Source organism: Panicum virgatum, chromosome 5K, assembly GCF_016808335.1.
Source record: "Panicum virgatum strain AP13 chromosome 5K, P.virgatum_v5, whole genome shotgun sequence".
In the NCBI taxonomy this organism is placed as follows: domain Eukaryota; kingdom Viridiplantae; phylum Streptophyta; class Magnoliopsida; order Poales; family Poaceae; genus Panicum; species Panicum virgatum.
The window spans coordinates 22,526,400-22,543,207 of NC_053140.1; the positions used below are offsets into that span (position 1 = coordinate 22,526,400).

At 42.8% G+C, this 16,808-nt stretch overlaps 2 protein-coding genes across 4 annotated transcripts; one reads left to right on the plus strand and one right to left on the minus strand.

Annotated features, from left to right (window-relative positions):
• Positions 1–687: 687 nt before the first annotated feature.
• On the plus strand, positions 688–12,811 carry LOC120706956 (bifunctional 3-dehydroquinate dehydratase/shikimate dehydrogenase, chloroplastic-like). 3 transcript variants are annotated; one of them, XR_005688585.1, is made up of 11 exons: positions 688–1,077; positions 3,699–3,804; positions 5,141–5,359; positions 7,675–8,021; positions 8,518–8,581; positions 8,671–8,776; positions 8,852–8,992; positions 10,372–10,520; positions 11,475–11,640; positions 11,722–11,831; positions 12,443–12,799. XR_005688585.1 is itself a non-coding variant. In XM_039991716.1 (11 exons), exons 1-10 carry the CDS (start codon positions 890–892, stop codon positions 11,763–11,765), a joined length of 1,530 nt encoding a protein of 509 aa, XP_039847650.1. In that variant the 5' UTR covers positions 688–889; the 3' UTR covers positions 11,766–11,768; positions 12,443–12,811. The 3 variants fall into 3 exon arrangements, 2 of the variants coding, with proteins under 2 accessions (XP_039847650.1, XP_039847649.1); XM_039991716.1 differs by having other exon boundaries at positions 11,722–11,768; positions 12,443–12,811; XM_039991715.1 differs by lacking the exon at positions 12,443–12,799 and having other exon boundaries at positions 11,722–11,996.
• Positions 12,812–15,226: 2,415 nt separating this feature from the next.
• On the minus strand, positions 15,227–16,585 carry LOC120706957 (heavy metal-associated isoprenylated plant protein 20-like). Its single transcript, XM_039991717.1, has 2 exons — positions 16,183–16,585; positions 15,227–16,046 (listed from the first exon to the last, which is right to left on the minus strand). The coding sequence occupies exons 1-2, from the start codon at positions 16,267–16,269 to the stop codon at positions 15,678–15,680; spliced, it is 456 nt and encodes a 151-aa protein (XP_039847651.1). The 5' UTR covers positions 16,270–16,585; the 3' UTR covers positions 15,227–15,677.
• Between the last annotated feature and the right edge of the window lie 223 nt (positions 16,586–16,808).

Sequence of the window (16,808 nt, forward strand, 5' to 3'; positions counted from 1 at the left end):
ACTATTGTATGCTTGAACTCTAGTAAAAACTTCATTATAATTGGATCATGTATACCTTTGTTATAAATTTATTTATATTCATAATGGTTAAATTTAAATAAATCTATAACTAAATTGTACTTGATCCAGTGAGTATGAAATTTTTACTAAAGTTCAAGCATACAATAATTAGGCCATCATAAAAATTTCACCACAATTGGACAATAAAAATTGCAGATATGAATTATTTGCATTAATTGCAAATCTAAATCTACAACAAAAAATCTGTACTAAAGCATACCATATTATATGTTCACTATATAAATCTACTCATGTAGAGTCCAACAAAATTTATTTTCAATTTTTGGATTTTTCTGTGATTTGTTATGATTTTTCAAAGATTCAGCTAAAATAAATGAAAAAGACAAAGACAAAACCACCCTCCAAAACTGCCTTGTGGGGTTATTTGGCCGGTTTTGAAAAGTTCAAGGGACAGAATAACCAGTTTTATAATTTGAGGGGGTTAAGTAGTCTAGCCACCATAGTTTAGGGAGTTATGTAGACTTTTTTTCTTTTATTTTAAAGACAAACTATAAGCATTGTCGTATGAATTGGTTTTGTTGGGCAACAGCCATTGCCCTTGCCCTCACGGCAAAAATTCAACTTTCCACCAAACCCCTCGTTCCCTCAGCCCACCCTCCCACCTGCTGAGTGCTGACTTGCGTCCGCCAGGACCGCCACCAACCCAGGCCAGCCTCCCCATCTCCAGCCTTCACACTCCCCCACCCACCCCCGCCAGCAGACCACCAACCCCAGTCCCCGGCGGCGGCCATTGCCGATTGCCCGCATCCGCATCCACGCACACTGCGGGAGGGAGCCAGCCGGTAGCCTGCCCTGCCCAGGATCGGAGATGACGCTGTTGTGCGTGCCGCTGGTGGCGCGGACGGTGGAGGAGATGGTGGCCGACGCGGCGGCCGCCGCGGCCGCGGGCGCCGACCTCGTCGAGATCCGACTCGACTTCATCCAGGAGTTCCGCCCCCGCGAGCACCTTCCGCAACTGCTACGCGGCTGCACACTCCCGGCCCTCGTCACCTACCGGTTCGTTCGGCCGCCCCTCGCCCGCCCACTCCCCCTCTGCTTCCCGGCCATGGCTTCCGCGCTTGGGTTCGATTCAGTCCATAGATTCCGCCGCCACTTCAGGATATCCGGAGCGCGGTGCGGGGATCCATCTGGGCGTGCCCGTGCCCGCCAGGTTCTAGCTTTCGACTCGGCACGGCACGCCGCTTCGTTTGTATCGTTGCGCGTCACCGTCAAGTCATTACTCATTATCCAATCGCATTACGTCTGTCACCGCTTAAGATTAGCTTGCTTGCAACGCTGTTTTGACGGATCGAACGGAACGGCGGGATAAAATATGAATACAAGAGCTGCCCCTTTGTGACTTCTGAGTGGGTATTTTGAATATAAGCCCCTGAAGTCCTTAAATTTTCTGGTATGTGTATCCTTGAGGATGTTGCGCGTAATTGGACCCCTTTAACTGCCAATTTGCACATTTGGCCTTGTTTCGGCACTTGCTTCCTTTCTCGCCAAACAGGAGTCAGACAGAGGGTTGCTGTCCTGGAGTACACACGTGTCACGACCGCATCGTGGCTGCCGGTGGTGAACGAAGCCCGGGACGTGAGGAAGAAGACAAGTTCTCACCGGCAAATTTCCCTATCCACCAGCGAGATCGCCGTGACGTGAGATGGTCGCCACCGAGGACAAACACGAAAGGGGAAACCCCAGATTCAGTTTCTATTTTGATTTGTCTCCCCCTTCTGCTCCCATGCGACTTCCTCTTGTATCTCTCCATCACATGCTGACAGCTGGGCCCCACTGTCTATGGACCAAGTCCATGTACAGATAGCACGAGTGTTACAACACGATTACGAAGAAGTTGGGTGTCACATTGTCTACTTGTTGATTCCTGTTTTGCGCACAAATGAGCTGTTGAATTCACAGTCTACTGACCAAACTATATAAAAATATTGTTATATTAAGCTTCAAAATCCCTGCTAAGCTTCTGTTTCTCACCATTAAAACAAGTCGCCAAGCATTCCACATGAATCATTGTTGGAACATCCACATGATACTGTTTAAGTTTTGACATTATTACTACTCACAGGTCAGAACTAGCCTCTTAGTCCTCATTGTATTGAAGGAAAATGTCATGTTCAAAGATTGTGTTGGCACATGGCTGTGTACTACATGATCATGGGTTGAAAAGCTAAAGCCATCATAAAGCATGTGAAGAAAGTTGCGTACATTGACGTGTGACCTAGGAATAACTTTACCGACACTTAAAAAATCTGAATTGTTTTGTATAATTGTATCCATGCGAGACAGATGCTAATCTCCACCCATTGCTGATAGTGACATAAGGAATGGTAATCTTCAACCCTGAGGTGTCAGCAAAACACAGCCATCTGTGCGTAAAACAAGCCTCCAACAGCTTTAGTTGATGTGGAGAGGAGTGTGATTCTGTCAATTAGCTACTGCAACATTATTGCCATCATGTCCAGAGCTAAGGGTGCAAGTGGATAACCCTTAGGCGCACCTCCAACCCTCTTTAGTTCAAAATATTGTACTAGTTTTCCAAAATGATATTACATTTTAGAAAACTAGTACAATATTTTGAACTAAAGAGGGTTGGAGGTGCCCCTAAGGATCTCCCATTGGCACCCCTATCCAGAGCCCTTTGCCTTATTATGTTGCATGTATTGTTCCAGTTTTTATGCATTCCTTAAACTTACAACAATTGTTGTAAATGCTAAGCAGATGATAAGACACTATTGCATGTGGCAAATAATATTCTTGCAATAAGAAACCTCAGCCAAGCCGGCCAAGAAAACCCCTGAACCCCAGCTTCACCCTATAGGGCCGCACCGTAACCTGGGCCGACCACGACCTACTGTGTTAGCGACCACTGCAACTACCCCTTGGTACTAGGGCCCAAACTAACCACAGGTGCCACAGGCTGGCGCCTTGCCACTATTTTTTGGGTTGCCAGCGAGGGTTTTGTTTTGGTGCCACCAGGATTTGAACCAGTGTCTTCCTCAACTGGGAAGCTTTACCACTACACTACAGGAGTGTTGGCAGTTGATTCCACTCAGTTAACTTGTTTTTTTTAAAGAAAAGTTAAAAGGCTAACTTGGGAAATTTATGGCTTGTTAATCAATTTACAATAAATTGTTGTGAGGGCCATACTTATTGAAGGAATCGATCAAAATAATGACATAGCTAACTGTCCTTGAAGATTAATGAATTATTTCTAGAGGTAGATATTCTTGTTGAGGCAAGGAAAAACCTTCCTACATTCATAATCATTGCTGTGCATGCACAGCACTGTTCACGTACAATCGGCCATAATGGTGAGGTAGCTCATTTATGTTTCTACACTTAGATAAATGAATCTGGTTATATAGTCAGCATAGTGTAAGGAAAGAAATGGTCCTAGCAGAAAATTTTCTTTGAATTCTATGCTTCCTTCATTTTCTTATCTTAATCTTTTGAATTTTATGGTCAAAATACTTGTTGAGCAGCTATTGAAAAACATCTCTTTGTTGAAGCCTGATAAAACATTTCATTTCTTTGTAGTAGCTAGTTATATTATGTATAATTTCTTTATAGCAGACAACACCATTTTACCTTGCGTAAATGATGTACTCATCTGTTCACAGACCTACCTGGGAAGGAGGCCAATATGAAGGTGATGACACCACAAGATTCGACACACTACGTTTAGCAATGGAACTAGGTGTAGACTATGTTGATGTTGAACTGAAGGTTCGTTGGATTCTACAATGAAATCTGTTATGCTTTTTGAACTGCCTGGACAAAGGAGGAACTTGAAACTATGCAAGCGGGTACAAAATTACATGTATAACATCCCATGACTGTTCTTGGCATTTGTGGATATGTGCTACCACAAACGACAAATGGGGTGTTCCCAATAGGAGTGTCAAATATGCACTTGTCATACACTATGAATACATTTCCCTAGCAGACAAACCATTTCATTTAGTTTAAATCCATTTTCAATTGTTTTGATATGCTTTAGTTATGTCTTTTAGTCATTTGGTTTTGGTCAGAATAAGAAATATTAAAAAGTAAGATAATATGTAGCAAGAGAAACTGAAAAAAAGGGAAACCAGTGTGAACGATGCTCATGTTAACATATTACCCAGTACACAGAAGTTACTGCTGATGTTAACACCTTACCTTCAATGATTATGGCCAATGGGCAGCTTTTGGTCTCAGGGATGACAAGTTAGGGTTAGAGTCTAGAGTTCCGGAGTTTCCAAACCAGGAAGGTGTTGCTGGAAACTGGCTTGCCTGTGGATAGTAGGCAGGGTTGGGGCAAGCTGCAAACGAGCATTACTAGTGAATTCAGTTTGGTAGAGTTAGCTGGGGAAAAAGATGAGGTGGTGAAGATGCCACAAGCCATAAGTGAGGCAGTTGAAGCAGTACTATGGGGTAGCTGTAATGTTCTGGGCAATGCACACTAAGCATGGTGAGTGGGCAATGGAATGAGCTTTGCCGGTCTCACTGAAGAAAAACGAGTAGAGAGGAGACTGGCCAAAAGAAGAGGTGAAATGTCAGGGCCAGGGGTGTCCCCAACACTCAAATGGCATCCTTAGCATCTATTTGGTGCATGTGCTTGATTTGTTGAAACTTTGTTGATGTTTTGCCACAATGCTGATTATCATTATCAGAAGGATGAGGCTTGTACAGAATGGTGACAATATACTTCTCACTTTAAGAAATGCATTAGAGGTTTTCTACTTTTTATGCTCATAATGATGATACCAGTACTGCTAATGGTATTTGCTTCGTTAGTTGTTTTTGAACCATAGTCTGGAAAACACTCATTACTACACTACAATGGGACTCTGTAGGCAATTTATTGCTGATGTAGTATCTATTTAGGTTAGGACTGTCTTAAAAAAACCTCAGCATATTGAATGTCATATTTATTTATGTTCAAGACTATACGAGCTATTCACATTAAACATTCACTCTCCAGTACCTCTTTTTGCGAATGTTCTGCCTGATGTTTTTTCATTGCTTGTATATCAATAGATAATATAGCTACTATTGTGACAGACTTATTTATTTGCAGGTCGCCGACAAATTCATGAGCTTTATTTCTGGCAATAAGCCAGACAAATGTAAACTTATTGTTTCTTCGCATAATTATGAACATACTCCGTCCTGTGAGGAGCTTGCAAATCTTGTGGCTAGAATACAAGCAGTTGGAGCTGACATAGTGAAAGTTGCAACAACTGCTAAGGATATTGTCGATGTATCACGGATGTTCCAAGTGATGGTTCACTGCCAAGTAAGTGTTTTCCAGACTGAAATGCATTTCAGTTTCTCCTCCCATCAGTTTGTGTAGTGTTATGCATCTTTGTATCCATCGTGTGCATTCTTAGTGCCACACTTAGGCCCTGTTTGTTTGAGCATCTGGGCAACTTTTCAGCGTGAAAAGCTAGAAGCTCAACCAAACAGCGAACTTCTCACGCGGTTTATATGTAAAGCTGAAAAGCTCCAGAAAGTTAAAAGCATCATCTAAAAAGCTATTATTAGCTTTTCAGAAGAAAAAAGCCAGCAACATCTTTTCACAAAAGCTCCAAAAGCTGCAGCTTAAACAAACAGGCCCTTAGTGGCGGAGCTTCATCTGAAATCTAGGGTGGTGGTGGAGGGAGTTGTCTATGAACAACTACACAAGCGCTAGGGAGTGTTATTTGCTTACAAAACCACTACTGACCATATTTTAATGTACAGCTATATGGTTTCAATTTCTACTATGTACAGCATCAGCATAAGAAGCTAATAATTTTTTGGAGAATCCTTACGGCACTAGTACAAGGAATTAGGGCAGAGAGTGCTTGGGTACTCCCAGTGGGTGAGCGAGGAGTGCCACAGCTGGTGTTTGCTGTAGACGAGGCTGCGCTCGGGCGGAGGGCGTGATCTTACCGCCGTTGTGTGCAGTCATGCGCAGCACCACACGGTCATGTGGTCTCCGTGGCCTGCTTGTTTCATATTGATTAACCACATCAGGATGTATAATGACAGTTTATTGAGCGAGAATGCAGGCTTTTGCTAGTGCTTCAAAGGAACTCAGTGCACGTGGTAAAACTTCAATAATCTTGCTGAGTCGCGCTCGCATGGGGTTGGGAATGGGGGTGGGCAGTGTCCTGTTTGGCCTCCACTTGGCTCCACCCCCAGCCATACTGCTACCATTGAGGTTGATCAACTTATTGGAAATTCATCCTTCACTGTGGCCCATTCTTGGTGTCTGTTGAGTTTCTTTAGAACCAATACTAATATAGCTAGCTGCGCTATACGAAAGAGGTAGCAAAGGCAAAGCTTGCATAGTTGATTAACCACAGCTCTAAGGCATGAAAACCAGTGGTTGAGAAATGATTAACATACTTGAAAATGTTTTTTTCCCCAAAAATCTGAATAACTTATAAAAAAACAATTCTGAATAACTTATAAAAAAACAATTAAGTCCTGTGACAACCAATCTATTAGGCTTCTATTCTCTATAACTGGAATCTACAAATGTGTTTTTCTGATACAGAACATCGTTCATGCCACCTGTTTGTATAGTGCACGTGGACAGCTAGCTCTAGGACTAGGTTTTATCAACTACTACTATGATATATGGTCGCATGCACCAGAGTAGTCAGAATAGTAAGCAGTTTGTTTACTATCCACATAAACAGAAGCACAGACATGCTCTGCTAAGATGCTTTTCTTTCATGATTCCTACTTTAAGGTGGAAAACTACATTCAATAGGATCTTAATCCTTCCCATCATTTTGCTAAATTCAGTATTTTGTGTGCTTGGGCCCTGTCTGGAATGCCTAAGCTGGTCCTGCTCATAGATGTTTGTGTGTATTGTAGACCTTGAACTCCATCTCTTTTGTTACTTTAAATGTCCTGCCCAACCTGGACACGGAATAAATCAGAATTGTATGCCTTGGTGCAAAGGAAACCAAATATGCATTGTAGACAATCCTGCTTTGTTCTGAAAATGTCAGAATTATAGTAGCTATGAATTAATACTCAATTGTTGTACTCCATAATCTGTTTTGGGGTGTACTGAGATTCAGTCTAATTGTTGATGCCAATGTTGCTCGGATTGAGTTGAAATGCCTCTGCCATTGTTTTCTGCAGCTAAGTATTGGCCAATGCAAGTCCATTAGTTGGACAGCTTCTGCATGATAGGTCTTAATCATATTCTAAAGATGTGTACGAGGTGTTGAGTTTGAATTATTTCTTGTATGCACCGAGTCAAAGTTCAGGTCTGAGTCTTCAATCATGATTCTTGCAATTCTAGTTTTAAATGAACCTTGTTCTCAAACCTTGTTTGATAGGTCTTGTATGCATCTTTCTTATTAGACTTTTTTCTTTTCATTTTTTTTTTGTTTTCCTGGACTTGTTTGGTAACAGTTTAGCAGTTGGTTTAAGTTGGGCTCTTCTGCTAGCTTATTCATTTATATTGTACATAGGAAAACTGCATGTGATTCCAAAGGTAGTATGCATATTTCACATTCATCTGACTTTTGCTTCTATTATTAGAATTATTCTTTGTCATGGCATATTGGATCAAATTCCATTTGACTGACCAATAGATAATGACAGGTGCCTATGATTGGACTCGTAATGAGTGAAAGAGGTTTAATGTCACGGGTGTTAGCGTCAAAGTTTGGTGGATATCTTACATTTGGGATACTAAATTCTGCAAAAACATCAGCACCTGGACAACCAACAGTTGAAGAATTACTGGATGTTTACAATATAAGGTGCATAGGACCTGATACAAAGGTTCTTGGTCTTATAGCCAACCCAGTAAAGCAGAGCAAGAGCCCAATTCTGCACAATAAATGCCTTCAATACGTTGGATATAATGCTGTTTATCTTCCACTTCTTGGAGATAATCTTGCTAGTTTTCTCGAGACATATTCATCTCCAGACTTTTCAGGATTTAGGTACTAATCTGGTACTGCAAAACTGTCAGATTTGCATTACATTTTTACTAATTGGTAGATCACTCGAGTGGAAACAATAATTTGGACGCACTAGATTTAAGTGGATTTGAGGACCACCTGGATGATCATTTCATTAACAGTAGCTCATATATCACAAAAGCATATTTGAAGGATCCATAACCTAATGTGAAAATGTCTCTTTAAATTGGAATCATAATATTCCAATCTCATCAGTTTGCATGATAGCAGCAAGCTATATGTTTCTTCTGTAAACTGTTGCTATTATTTTCCCTTTCTATTTCAAGTTCAGATTTTTCTGACACACATAATACACTCAGTATGATTTGGCAAAATAGCTCAGAATATTATTTAGGAGTGAACCAAAATAGACATTACTTTAGGGCTTAATTAACATGACTGGTCCATGGAGGAGCAAAAACTGGCTGTTCTGTTGTCAATCTGCTACGAGTTCACTCTATATGATTTTATTTTGCAGTTGCTCTCTTCCTTTCAAAGTGGATGCTGTACAGTGCTGCAATGAACATGATCCAGTTGCTCAGGTAACTGGATGTAGTGTACAATCTTGAAGTTCTTATTTGTACCATTCTTGATTTGTTTGAAATGCTATTTTTGTGCGTTAAATATGCAGTCAATAGGAGCAATTAACACTATAATTAGAAGACCTGATGGCAAATTAGTGGGGTACAATACAGACTACATTGGAGCAATATCTGCTATTGAGGATGGTATTGGAGGTTGTAACAATTACCTTCTCTCTTTTCACAGTTGCATGCCATGGAAAAAATATCAGACGCTTTATGTTTTCACAGGTCCAGGGTCCAAGGATGCTGCCATCTCACCGTTGGCTGGTAGGCTTATTGTTGTTGTAGGTGCTGGAGGTGCTGGTAAGGCAATTGCTTATGGGGCCAAGGAGAAGGGTGCAAGGGTAGTTGTAGCAAATCGTACCTATGGTAAGATCTCTATTTCTATAATACATGATGTTCGATGTTATTTAGCTTCTACACATTTGCTATCCTGTAATCCATCCTCAATCTAGATCAGCATGGGCACAATTTATATTGATGAAACAGAACTACATGCATTATGCCCCTAAACCAACAAAAAAAGATACATATGTTTTGGGAAGATATAATTTCCATTTCATTTTGGTCATGCATCATGAGGTTGTGAATCCTCATTGGTAATAAATGAATATCATTGCGAGGGTATAGAATTTTTTTTCTATTTTTATGCCAAGATCTTGTTTTCTCTCATGTCCTCGAACACTTGGTTTTGTCCTAATCTACATAGTAATATTGTTTTGTCATCAATTGTTTCTTAGCATTTAGCAGCGGACTTTTGTTTGTAGCCAGAAACAGCAGAATCTGTGCAAAATGATTGGGTGCAGCAGCACCTGCAGACAAAAACAATAGATTTGTTTCTTGTTTTTACACCGTGATTTGTTATGGCAATTGGAGCCGGTACTGGCCCAACACTGCTAATGGGCAACGACATCAGTCATGTAGCAACAACAGCACATGCATGTGAGAAGATATCGCACAACATCAGCTGCCAGCATTTGTCATTAGATCTTTGTTATTTATCAGGTTGTTAGTGTTAGATGTATATACATTGTGTAATTACGCACTAGTGTAGGGTGCTATCTGCACTTTGTACATCTTCCTATGTACCCTTTGGGCATGGTGATAGATCTAGGTTGCTCATTTCTAATCTAGGTTACCCATACAGCCACCACACACTCTGACCATACAGTAAGCTTACACACTTGCCTTTTAATACATACAAAACCTAACCTCAACCAGAGTCCCAGCTGTTGTTTGGCACTTACGGAAGGAGATGAGATATACCTCGAGCCCCCAGCTAAACTCCAGAAAGTGCAACTCCTCTCTAACAAGTAACATTACTCCCAGGTTTAGGAAGAATTCCATCAAACATGCAGTGATTATGGTGATTCCAAATTGACCATGCACCTAAAATGCTGATAGATTGAGTCCTTTTCAGACCCTGACCATCCACTACTATGCTTGTGGCCCCAAACATGTGCTCATTAAACAATCAATTTGACTGCCTTGCTCTGGTGGCATAGTTATATGACTTATACAGGCATCCAGCTGTCAACACTTAACTAAGATATCATTTTATTCTATTGAGGTTATTTTGTTTGTGCAATGTTTTCTGCATTGGCAACCTACACTGCTGCTGTTTAAGTTGATTGAATTTTTCTCTCTTTCAGTTAATGATTCATGCTGGATTTACATGCATGTTAAGATGAATGGTGGTTATATTTTAGATCCTTAAGTAATGTGGAAAAATTATTTTCGTGTTTCAGAAAAGGCAGTAAGTCTTGCCAATGCAATTGGAGGTCAGGCCCTGAGATTAGCAGACCTGGAAACTTTCAGGCCTGAAGAAGGGATGATCCTTGCCAATGCAACATCATTGGGGATGCAACCAAATATTGATGGGACTCCTATTCCAAAGGTGGCCCCACAAACTTCCTCTCTCTCTCTCTCTCTCTCTCTCTCTCTCACACAAACACTCGCACACAATTGGAGGGCATTGTTTTCTATCACAAAACGATCATAGAAATCTGTTGGTTTCCTTGTCCGTGTTTGTCTTTCAAGAATAAATAATAATAGCCATCCATTTTAGTGTCAAAGTTTCTTTTGCCATACACAGTTAAAAACTAATTATGTGTCTTGTTCTTGCAACAAATAAAGGGATGCCTTGTTCTCATGCTTATCCTTGCCAATATTAGTACTCCCTGGAGTCACAAGTAATTGAACGTTTTAGACGTGGACATGGTGATCTTCAATACTGTACTTCAACTAGTATTTTTTGTCATGATATATTAATAAAACATTGCATAAATATTCTTTTTTAAACTACTTTCTCGAGACAACTATACCCAGTAACATCTTCAAACATCCAAACCAACACATAAAAAGTAATTTATAACTTAACATTGAAATGGTTGTCTGCATGGAACTCAAAAGGCCACTCATTTGTTACTAGAGAGTAATCAAGAAGTGTCTTTGGTTCCCTGACCTCTACTTGCCCACCCAAAGTTTTCTTTTTGTTTTTGAGAATCAAATTGCCTCCACCATTAGCAAGGATAGGCTAGCCAACTAAAGAAACATAATATTGCAAACCTAAACTGCTGGTCAATAAGTCGAGATTATTTGAATTCAGCTGAAAGAATTTTTTCCGAGCACATTTGTGAAGAAAAATTGCAAATGTATCAATAGAGCAGGTGCTGCAACTGATCAGAACAACATGTTTATCTGAAGGTCTGAGTTTGTGTAACATGCAGCTATAATTCTATTGGACTTGCGAAAATTAAAGACGTCCATTTTCCCCCCTCTTCAACTTCCACATAAACCTTGGTACACCTATGTGATGCCAAAGTATGTCTGATCAGTCCTAAATTTGCAGAAAGCACTGAGTTTCTACGATGTGGTATTCGATGCTGTATATGCCCCAAAGGTTACTCGGCTTCTACGAGAAGCAGAAGAATGTGGTGTTAAAGTTGTTAGTGGTGTGGAAATGTTTATTAGACAAGCCATGGGTCAATTTGAACATTTCACCGGTGGTATAGAAGGTGTCATGTTCTTCTAAGCTGTTGTCCTCAACCCTTTATATGCCAAATGTTACTATCTCTGACTACCTTTTTTCTCTGCAGCTCCTGAAAGTCTAATGCGGGAAATAGCAGCGAAATACACCTAGAAGGTTCTTTTAAGTATTACCATTTCATTTCAATCTTGCAATCATTGAGGGTTAAATACTTAACATGTAAGATACAGATACCAATTTGTGATTCCAGTAACAGGGTCTATTAATTGCATTCTGTTAGTACATAGTTCTCCATGAAGAAAAAGCTACATTCCATATCTGAAGTAGTCACGTATACCATGCATACATTGACAATGACACGGTCTATATAATTGCATTCTGTTAGTACATTGTTCTCCTTGAAGAAAAAGTTATATTCCGTATCACAAGTAGTCAAGTATACCATGCATGCATTGAACACGACACCCGCTCCACTAAAACAGATCTCTCTCTCTCTCTCCTCAGATGAAAAAAAAAGAACAAGACCCTCCACCTGCCAATCCCTGACTATCCTCCATCGTCTCGTCTCTCTCTCTCTCTCTCTCTCCTCTCTCTCTTCTCTCTCTCTCTCTCTCTCTCTCTCTTCCTCTTCTCTCTCTCGTTTATCTCTCGCTTCCCCCTACCCTTCCCTCTCTCCCGCCCTCTCCCCCTCCACCCTCCCCCCTCTCCTCTCTCTAAAAATACTTCCCATTAAGTCATGTTCTGTGTTTTTACAATTGCGTACTTGATCACCTTTGAAAATCTAAACAAGTCGACTAATGTTGGATTTGACAATTCTTTATGTTTTTCAGGTTAATGGTGAAAAAAAAAAAACGGCTTATGATAAATATTCGCCCCAACTTTTCCAGGGCTGAGTGATAAAATGTTTTGAGATAACTGCCCAGTTTTGCACTCATGGAAGACTTCGCTGTTGTATTGTTAAATTTCGCAGACTTGTCTGCACATGGAAGATTACATTGACATGATATATAGTGTTCATTCTTGTTTGCAATAGAGGAATTGCAAAAATAAAGCGTCAGTTTGGAACCTACATTACGATGACCCAGGAATAAAATATGCATCAAGCAATGATTCAGTTGGCTTCATGCTGATCATGTAAGAGCTACTAATATTGACTTGCTTGCTCAGTTTGGCATCGCTAGTGGTTATATTGACCTGCATATTTTGTTGGAAAATTACTCCCTTCGCCGATCCTCTTTATCCACTTCAACCTCTTGGACAAACTTTAGGTTCAGTTTACTTTCCAAAACTATTTCAATTGGTCAAATCTAATCTATTGAGATTTCTCCTTTTTATTTTTCCATATACAAGTAGAATTTTAACGTCAAATTTTGCAATGTGACTTAATATGATGCCCTATACTATAAAAATACATTATGAATTTTTCATGAATTCGTAAATGGAGAAAAAAAAGAGAAATATCATTAGGAGGTAGATTATTGGACTAATTGGAATATTTCGGGGGAAATAAATTGAGCATAAATTTTGCTCAGGGGTTAAGCGGACGAGGTGAATTGGCGAGGGAGTGAAATTGACCTTTTCCTATTTCATACTTGTATGTTTTGCATGTTGATTTTGGTATTGAAAGAACAAAGCTATCAAACTACGAGATGTAGGTGAGTTGTAGTTCTGGAACAATGTGTGAAAATGTGGGGAGGGGATTCATATCCCGATTCCCACCTTTTTCAACCGTTTCATATTTTAGCTGGAAAAAAAATCCAAAACCGGTCAGGAAATGGTTACAAAGCCCGCGGAATCCAGGCTAATTGATGTGAAGTGAAACGTAAAACGTGGTTCCTAATGATTCTGATTCACTTCCTCCTCATTTCAACTATTAGCTCCGTTCCTAATTTATATGGTTTAGGTTGTCTAAAAAAATATATATGGTTTAGGTCAAAATGAATAGTTCAATTTTAAACTAATCATCTTATCCTAAATAATTTTAAAATAGAGTAAAATGCACTTGGGGGTCCTTAAATTAGTTGACCTGTTCTGTTTAGGTCCATGAACTTTAAAAATGTATTTTTAGGTCCACGATCTATTCAAGTGTGTCACTTGAGGTCCAAAACGCCTCTGACCAGTGTTGACTGCCTACGTGGATCGCCACGTCCGATCCAACGTGGCCGTTGGCCACCTCGCGTGCTCTGCTGGCCGGCCGGATCCGCGCGCGGCGGGGTGGGCGGCCGGCGCGATGAGCAGGGCCCCACCCCCGACAGCGTCGGTCCCTCCCTCCCCACGCCTTCTCCCTCCCCGACGGCGACGTATCGGAGGAGCAGGGGCCCCGGCCAAGCTCTCCTCGGCTCCGCGCCCCTCAAGCTCCGCAGCGGCGACGGCGAGCTGCGCCGGCCTCCGTCCTCCTCCCTTCTCCGGCGCGCCCTCCTCCGACCACGCGCGCCACGGGGCCACGCCGCCATCCCCTGCTCCCTCCGCCGCGCGCGCCGCGGGCCCGCGCCGCCCGCATCGTCGGGGCGGTGGGCGAGCTCCAGCCCCGGCGTGGGCAGCGCGCGGCTCGGCGCGGACCCGAGCGGCTCCCAGAGCTCTGGCGGCACCGCACGGACCCCAGGTGGTGGCCGCGACTATAGGCTCGGGCGGCGCGGAGTCCTCGTCGGGCGGCAGCTTCCTCCCCTTTTCCCTCTCCGTCGTGCGCGGCCGTGGCGTCGCGCCGAGCGGCGGCGGCGAGCTGCTGTGCGCAGGGCCATGGCAGCGAGCTGCTGTGTGCGGTGGCCATGGCGGCGACGGCCGGATCCGTGCAGGGCCATGGCGGTGTTGGCCGGCTCCTGCGTCGCCGGCGCGAGGCACACAGCGGCCAGCGGCCACGTTGGATCGGACGTGGCGGTCCACGTAGGCGGTCAACGCCGGTCAGAGGCATTTTGGACCTCAAGTGACACACTTGAATAGATCGTGGACCTAAAAATGCATTTTCGAAGTTCATGGACCTAAACAGAACAGGTCAACTAGTTTAATGACCCCCAGTGCATTTTACTCTTTAAAATAAGGTTTGCGTTTGTTTGTGCGTTGCGTTCGTAGGGGTGAGTGTGTGTGCGTTGTTCTGAGTTATACTATGTAATTAAAAAAGATATAGTACCATTATTTCTTAAAAATGAGCCAAAAAGCCAAAACATTATTTCACTTTATGCTAATCATCTTGTCCTTAATGCATATTATAAAAACATACATAGTACCATTATTTCCGAATTGAGCTAACGAGCTGAATATTTTTAGATTCCAGGGGTAACAACTAAATCCAAGATATTTCTAGGTGCACCTTACTTTACATAACGGGCTTAAAACCTAGACATGGTGTTGACGCGAAGCACATCACATGTAATGCGCAGGGGAGCACCTTCCAGCGCCGTTGCACAAAAATAGGAACTTCCGTTGTTATTAGGAAGCTTAACGCGAAACCAATGATCACTCCCTCGAGAGGAGCCCCATCGGGCAAGCGCACTTTGATGTGTTCTAGGATCAGCAGTCCACCTAGAACACTCTTAATCCCATAGAGCCAAAGGAAGAACAACATATGTATTGGAAATGCTGGGGCAAAGAAAAAGTTAAAAAAAATATTGTGTTGTTGATAGATTTAATTCCCTCCATTTATATTTATAGGGTGGGAAGGTCTGGATCTGTGGAGAGTTAGTATATCATGAAATATGCTTAAACCAACTCAAATACAATTTCCCAAATCAAAACCTGAACTTCCACTTAACTGTTGGATCCGGAACTAAGCGTTGATCAGATCCGGGTCCAAACATAGCCACGACAAATGCTAAAAATCGATATGGCGTTATGCAGCAGCTGGAGTGTAGTACGCTCCCAAAGAGAGCCCAAAATTAGCTACTCATTCTACTTGCTTTTCTTGTTGGGAACCAAACACATGGTCGACATTAATGCACCTAACACATACAAACTCATTAGAGGCAAACATATTTCTCTTTAGCCCTCCGTCTGAACATGCTAGCATACATACGAGCGCATCCATGGCCATGGCCACAGCCATCCCCAGCCAGCGGCTCACGCCCGGGATCATCACATGACGGTGCATGCGTTGACGTTCTCGTCGCTGAACATGTTCATGTACCTGACCTCGGGCGCGCTGGGGTCGGCCATGGCCTGCGGCGCGCTGCGGACGAAGCCCGCCGGGGCCTTCTTGTCGTAGGCGCCGCCGACGTAGGGGTAGGTGGTCATCGTGTATGGCACGTAGGGCCACATCTCCGCCGCCTTGCCCGTGCTCTTCACCCGCTCCAGCACCTTGGCCGGCTCCACATACCCCGTCACGGTGCACTTGCTCTGCTTCGGGTTCACCACCACGCTGGTCACGCCCCGCATCGACTTGACGGCGCTCTTCACCCGCCGCTCGCACCCCTCGCAGTCCATCTTCACCTTGATGTTTACCGTCTGCAGACGCCATCGCCAGCGGAGGTTTTAACACACAGCTTATGTATTGGGATCAAGAAAACTCCAAACCTTCTGTTTGTGTGCAAGATAGATGGATCCAGAAACACACAAACGCAACACACAAATCTTCACTCACCTGCAGCGGGCGCTTCTTTCGGAGCTTGAGGGCCTCCTTCGTCTCCGTGATGCTGCAGACATCGGACAAGTGGTCCAGGATGCCCATGGTGTTTCTGGTGTGCCTCACCAACTGTACGTCGAGGCTATGAACAGAGTAGCAAGGCTTCGTCGTCGTTTCTGGTGTATACCTGTGCTCGGCCAGGGGTGGAATAGAAGATCAGGATTGAAGCAGAAGGCAAGGAGAGGATTATATAGTGCCTGCACCCTCCCTGCCAGAGAAAGGTCTGTGCAGAAAGTGCATCTGGCATACCGCTGGCTGATTTTGCATACATACGTGGTCCAGTATTACTCGAAAGCAATAAAGTTTGTATGGTCAGGATGGGCGCCGGCCTTTTTGTCTATTATCATCCCGTGTCGATGCGTCAGGCGTACACTAAGACCGCTGAGATCTCGGGATTAAATGAGCGAGGTGGACAAAGAACAATCCTCCTGCCCTGCTTGATAGGCTATTTGATTTGATGGCCACTGGTCGGTCCATACGCTGCTTGAATCGTGTGCATAAAGCCAGACACGTTTGCCGATTGTTCTTATGGAAAATCAGATATTTGTTAGGGTCAACAGTGAATGAACAGGATTGATAGATGT

Excerpts from the sequence above, each read along its gene's own strand:
- LOC120706957 (XM_039991717.1), bottom strand. The coding sequence starts at position 16,269 with ATGGGCATCCTGGACCACTTGTCCGATGTCTGCAGCATCACGGAGACG. Across the intron at positions 16,047-16,182 it reads GAAAGAAGCGCCCGCTGCAG|ACGGTAAACATCAAGGTGAA; the intron begins GTGAGTGAAGAT and ends TGGCGTCTGCAG.
- LOC120706956 (XM_039991716.1), top strand. The coding sequence starts at position 890 with ATGACGCTGTTGTGCGTGCCGCTGGTGGCGCGGACGGTGGAGGAGATG. Across the intron at positions 8,022-8,517 it reads CCAGACTTTTCAGGATTTAG|TTGCTCTCTTCCTTTCAAAG; the intron begins GTACTAATCTGG and ends TTTATTTTGCAG. Across the intron at positions 10,521-11,474 it reads ATGGGACTCCTATTCCAAAG|AAAGCACTGAGTTTCTACGA; the intron begins GTGGCCCCACAA and ends CTAAATTTGCAG.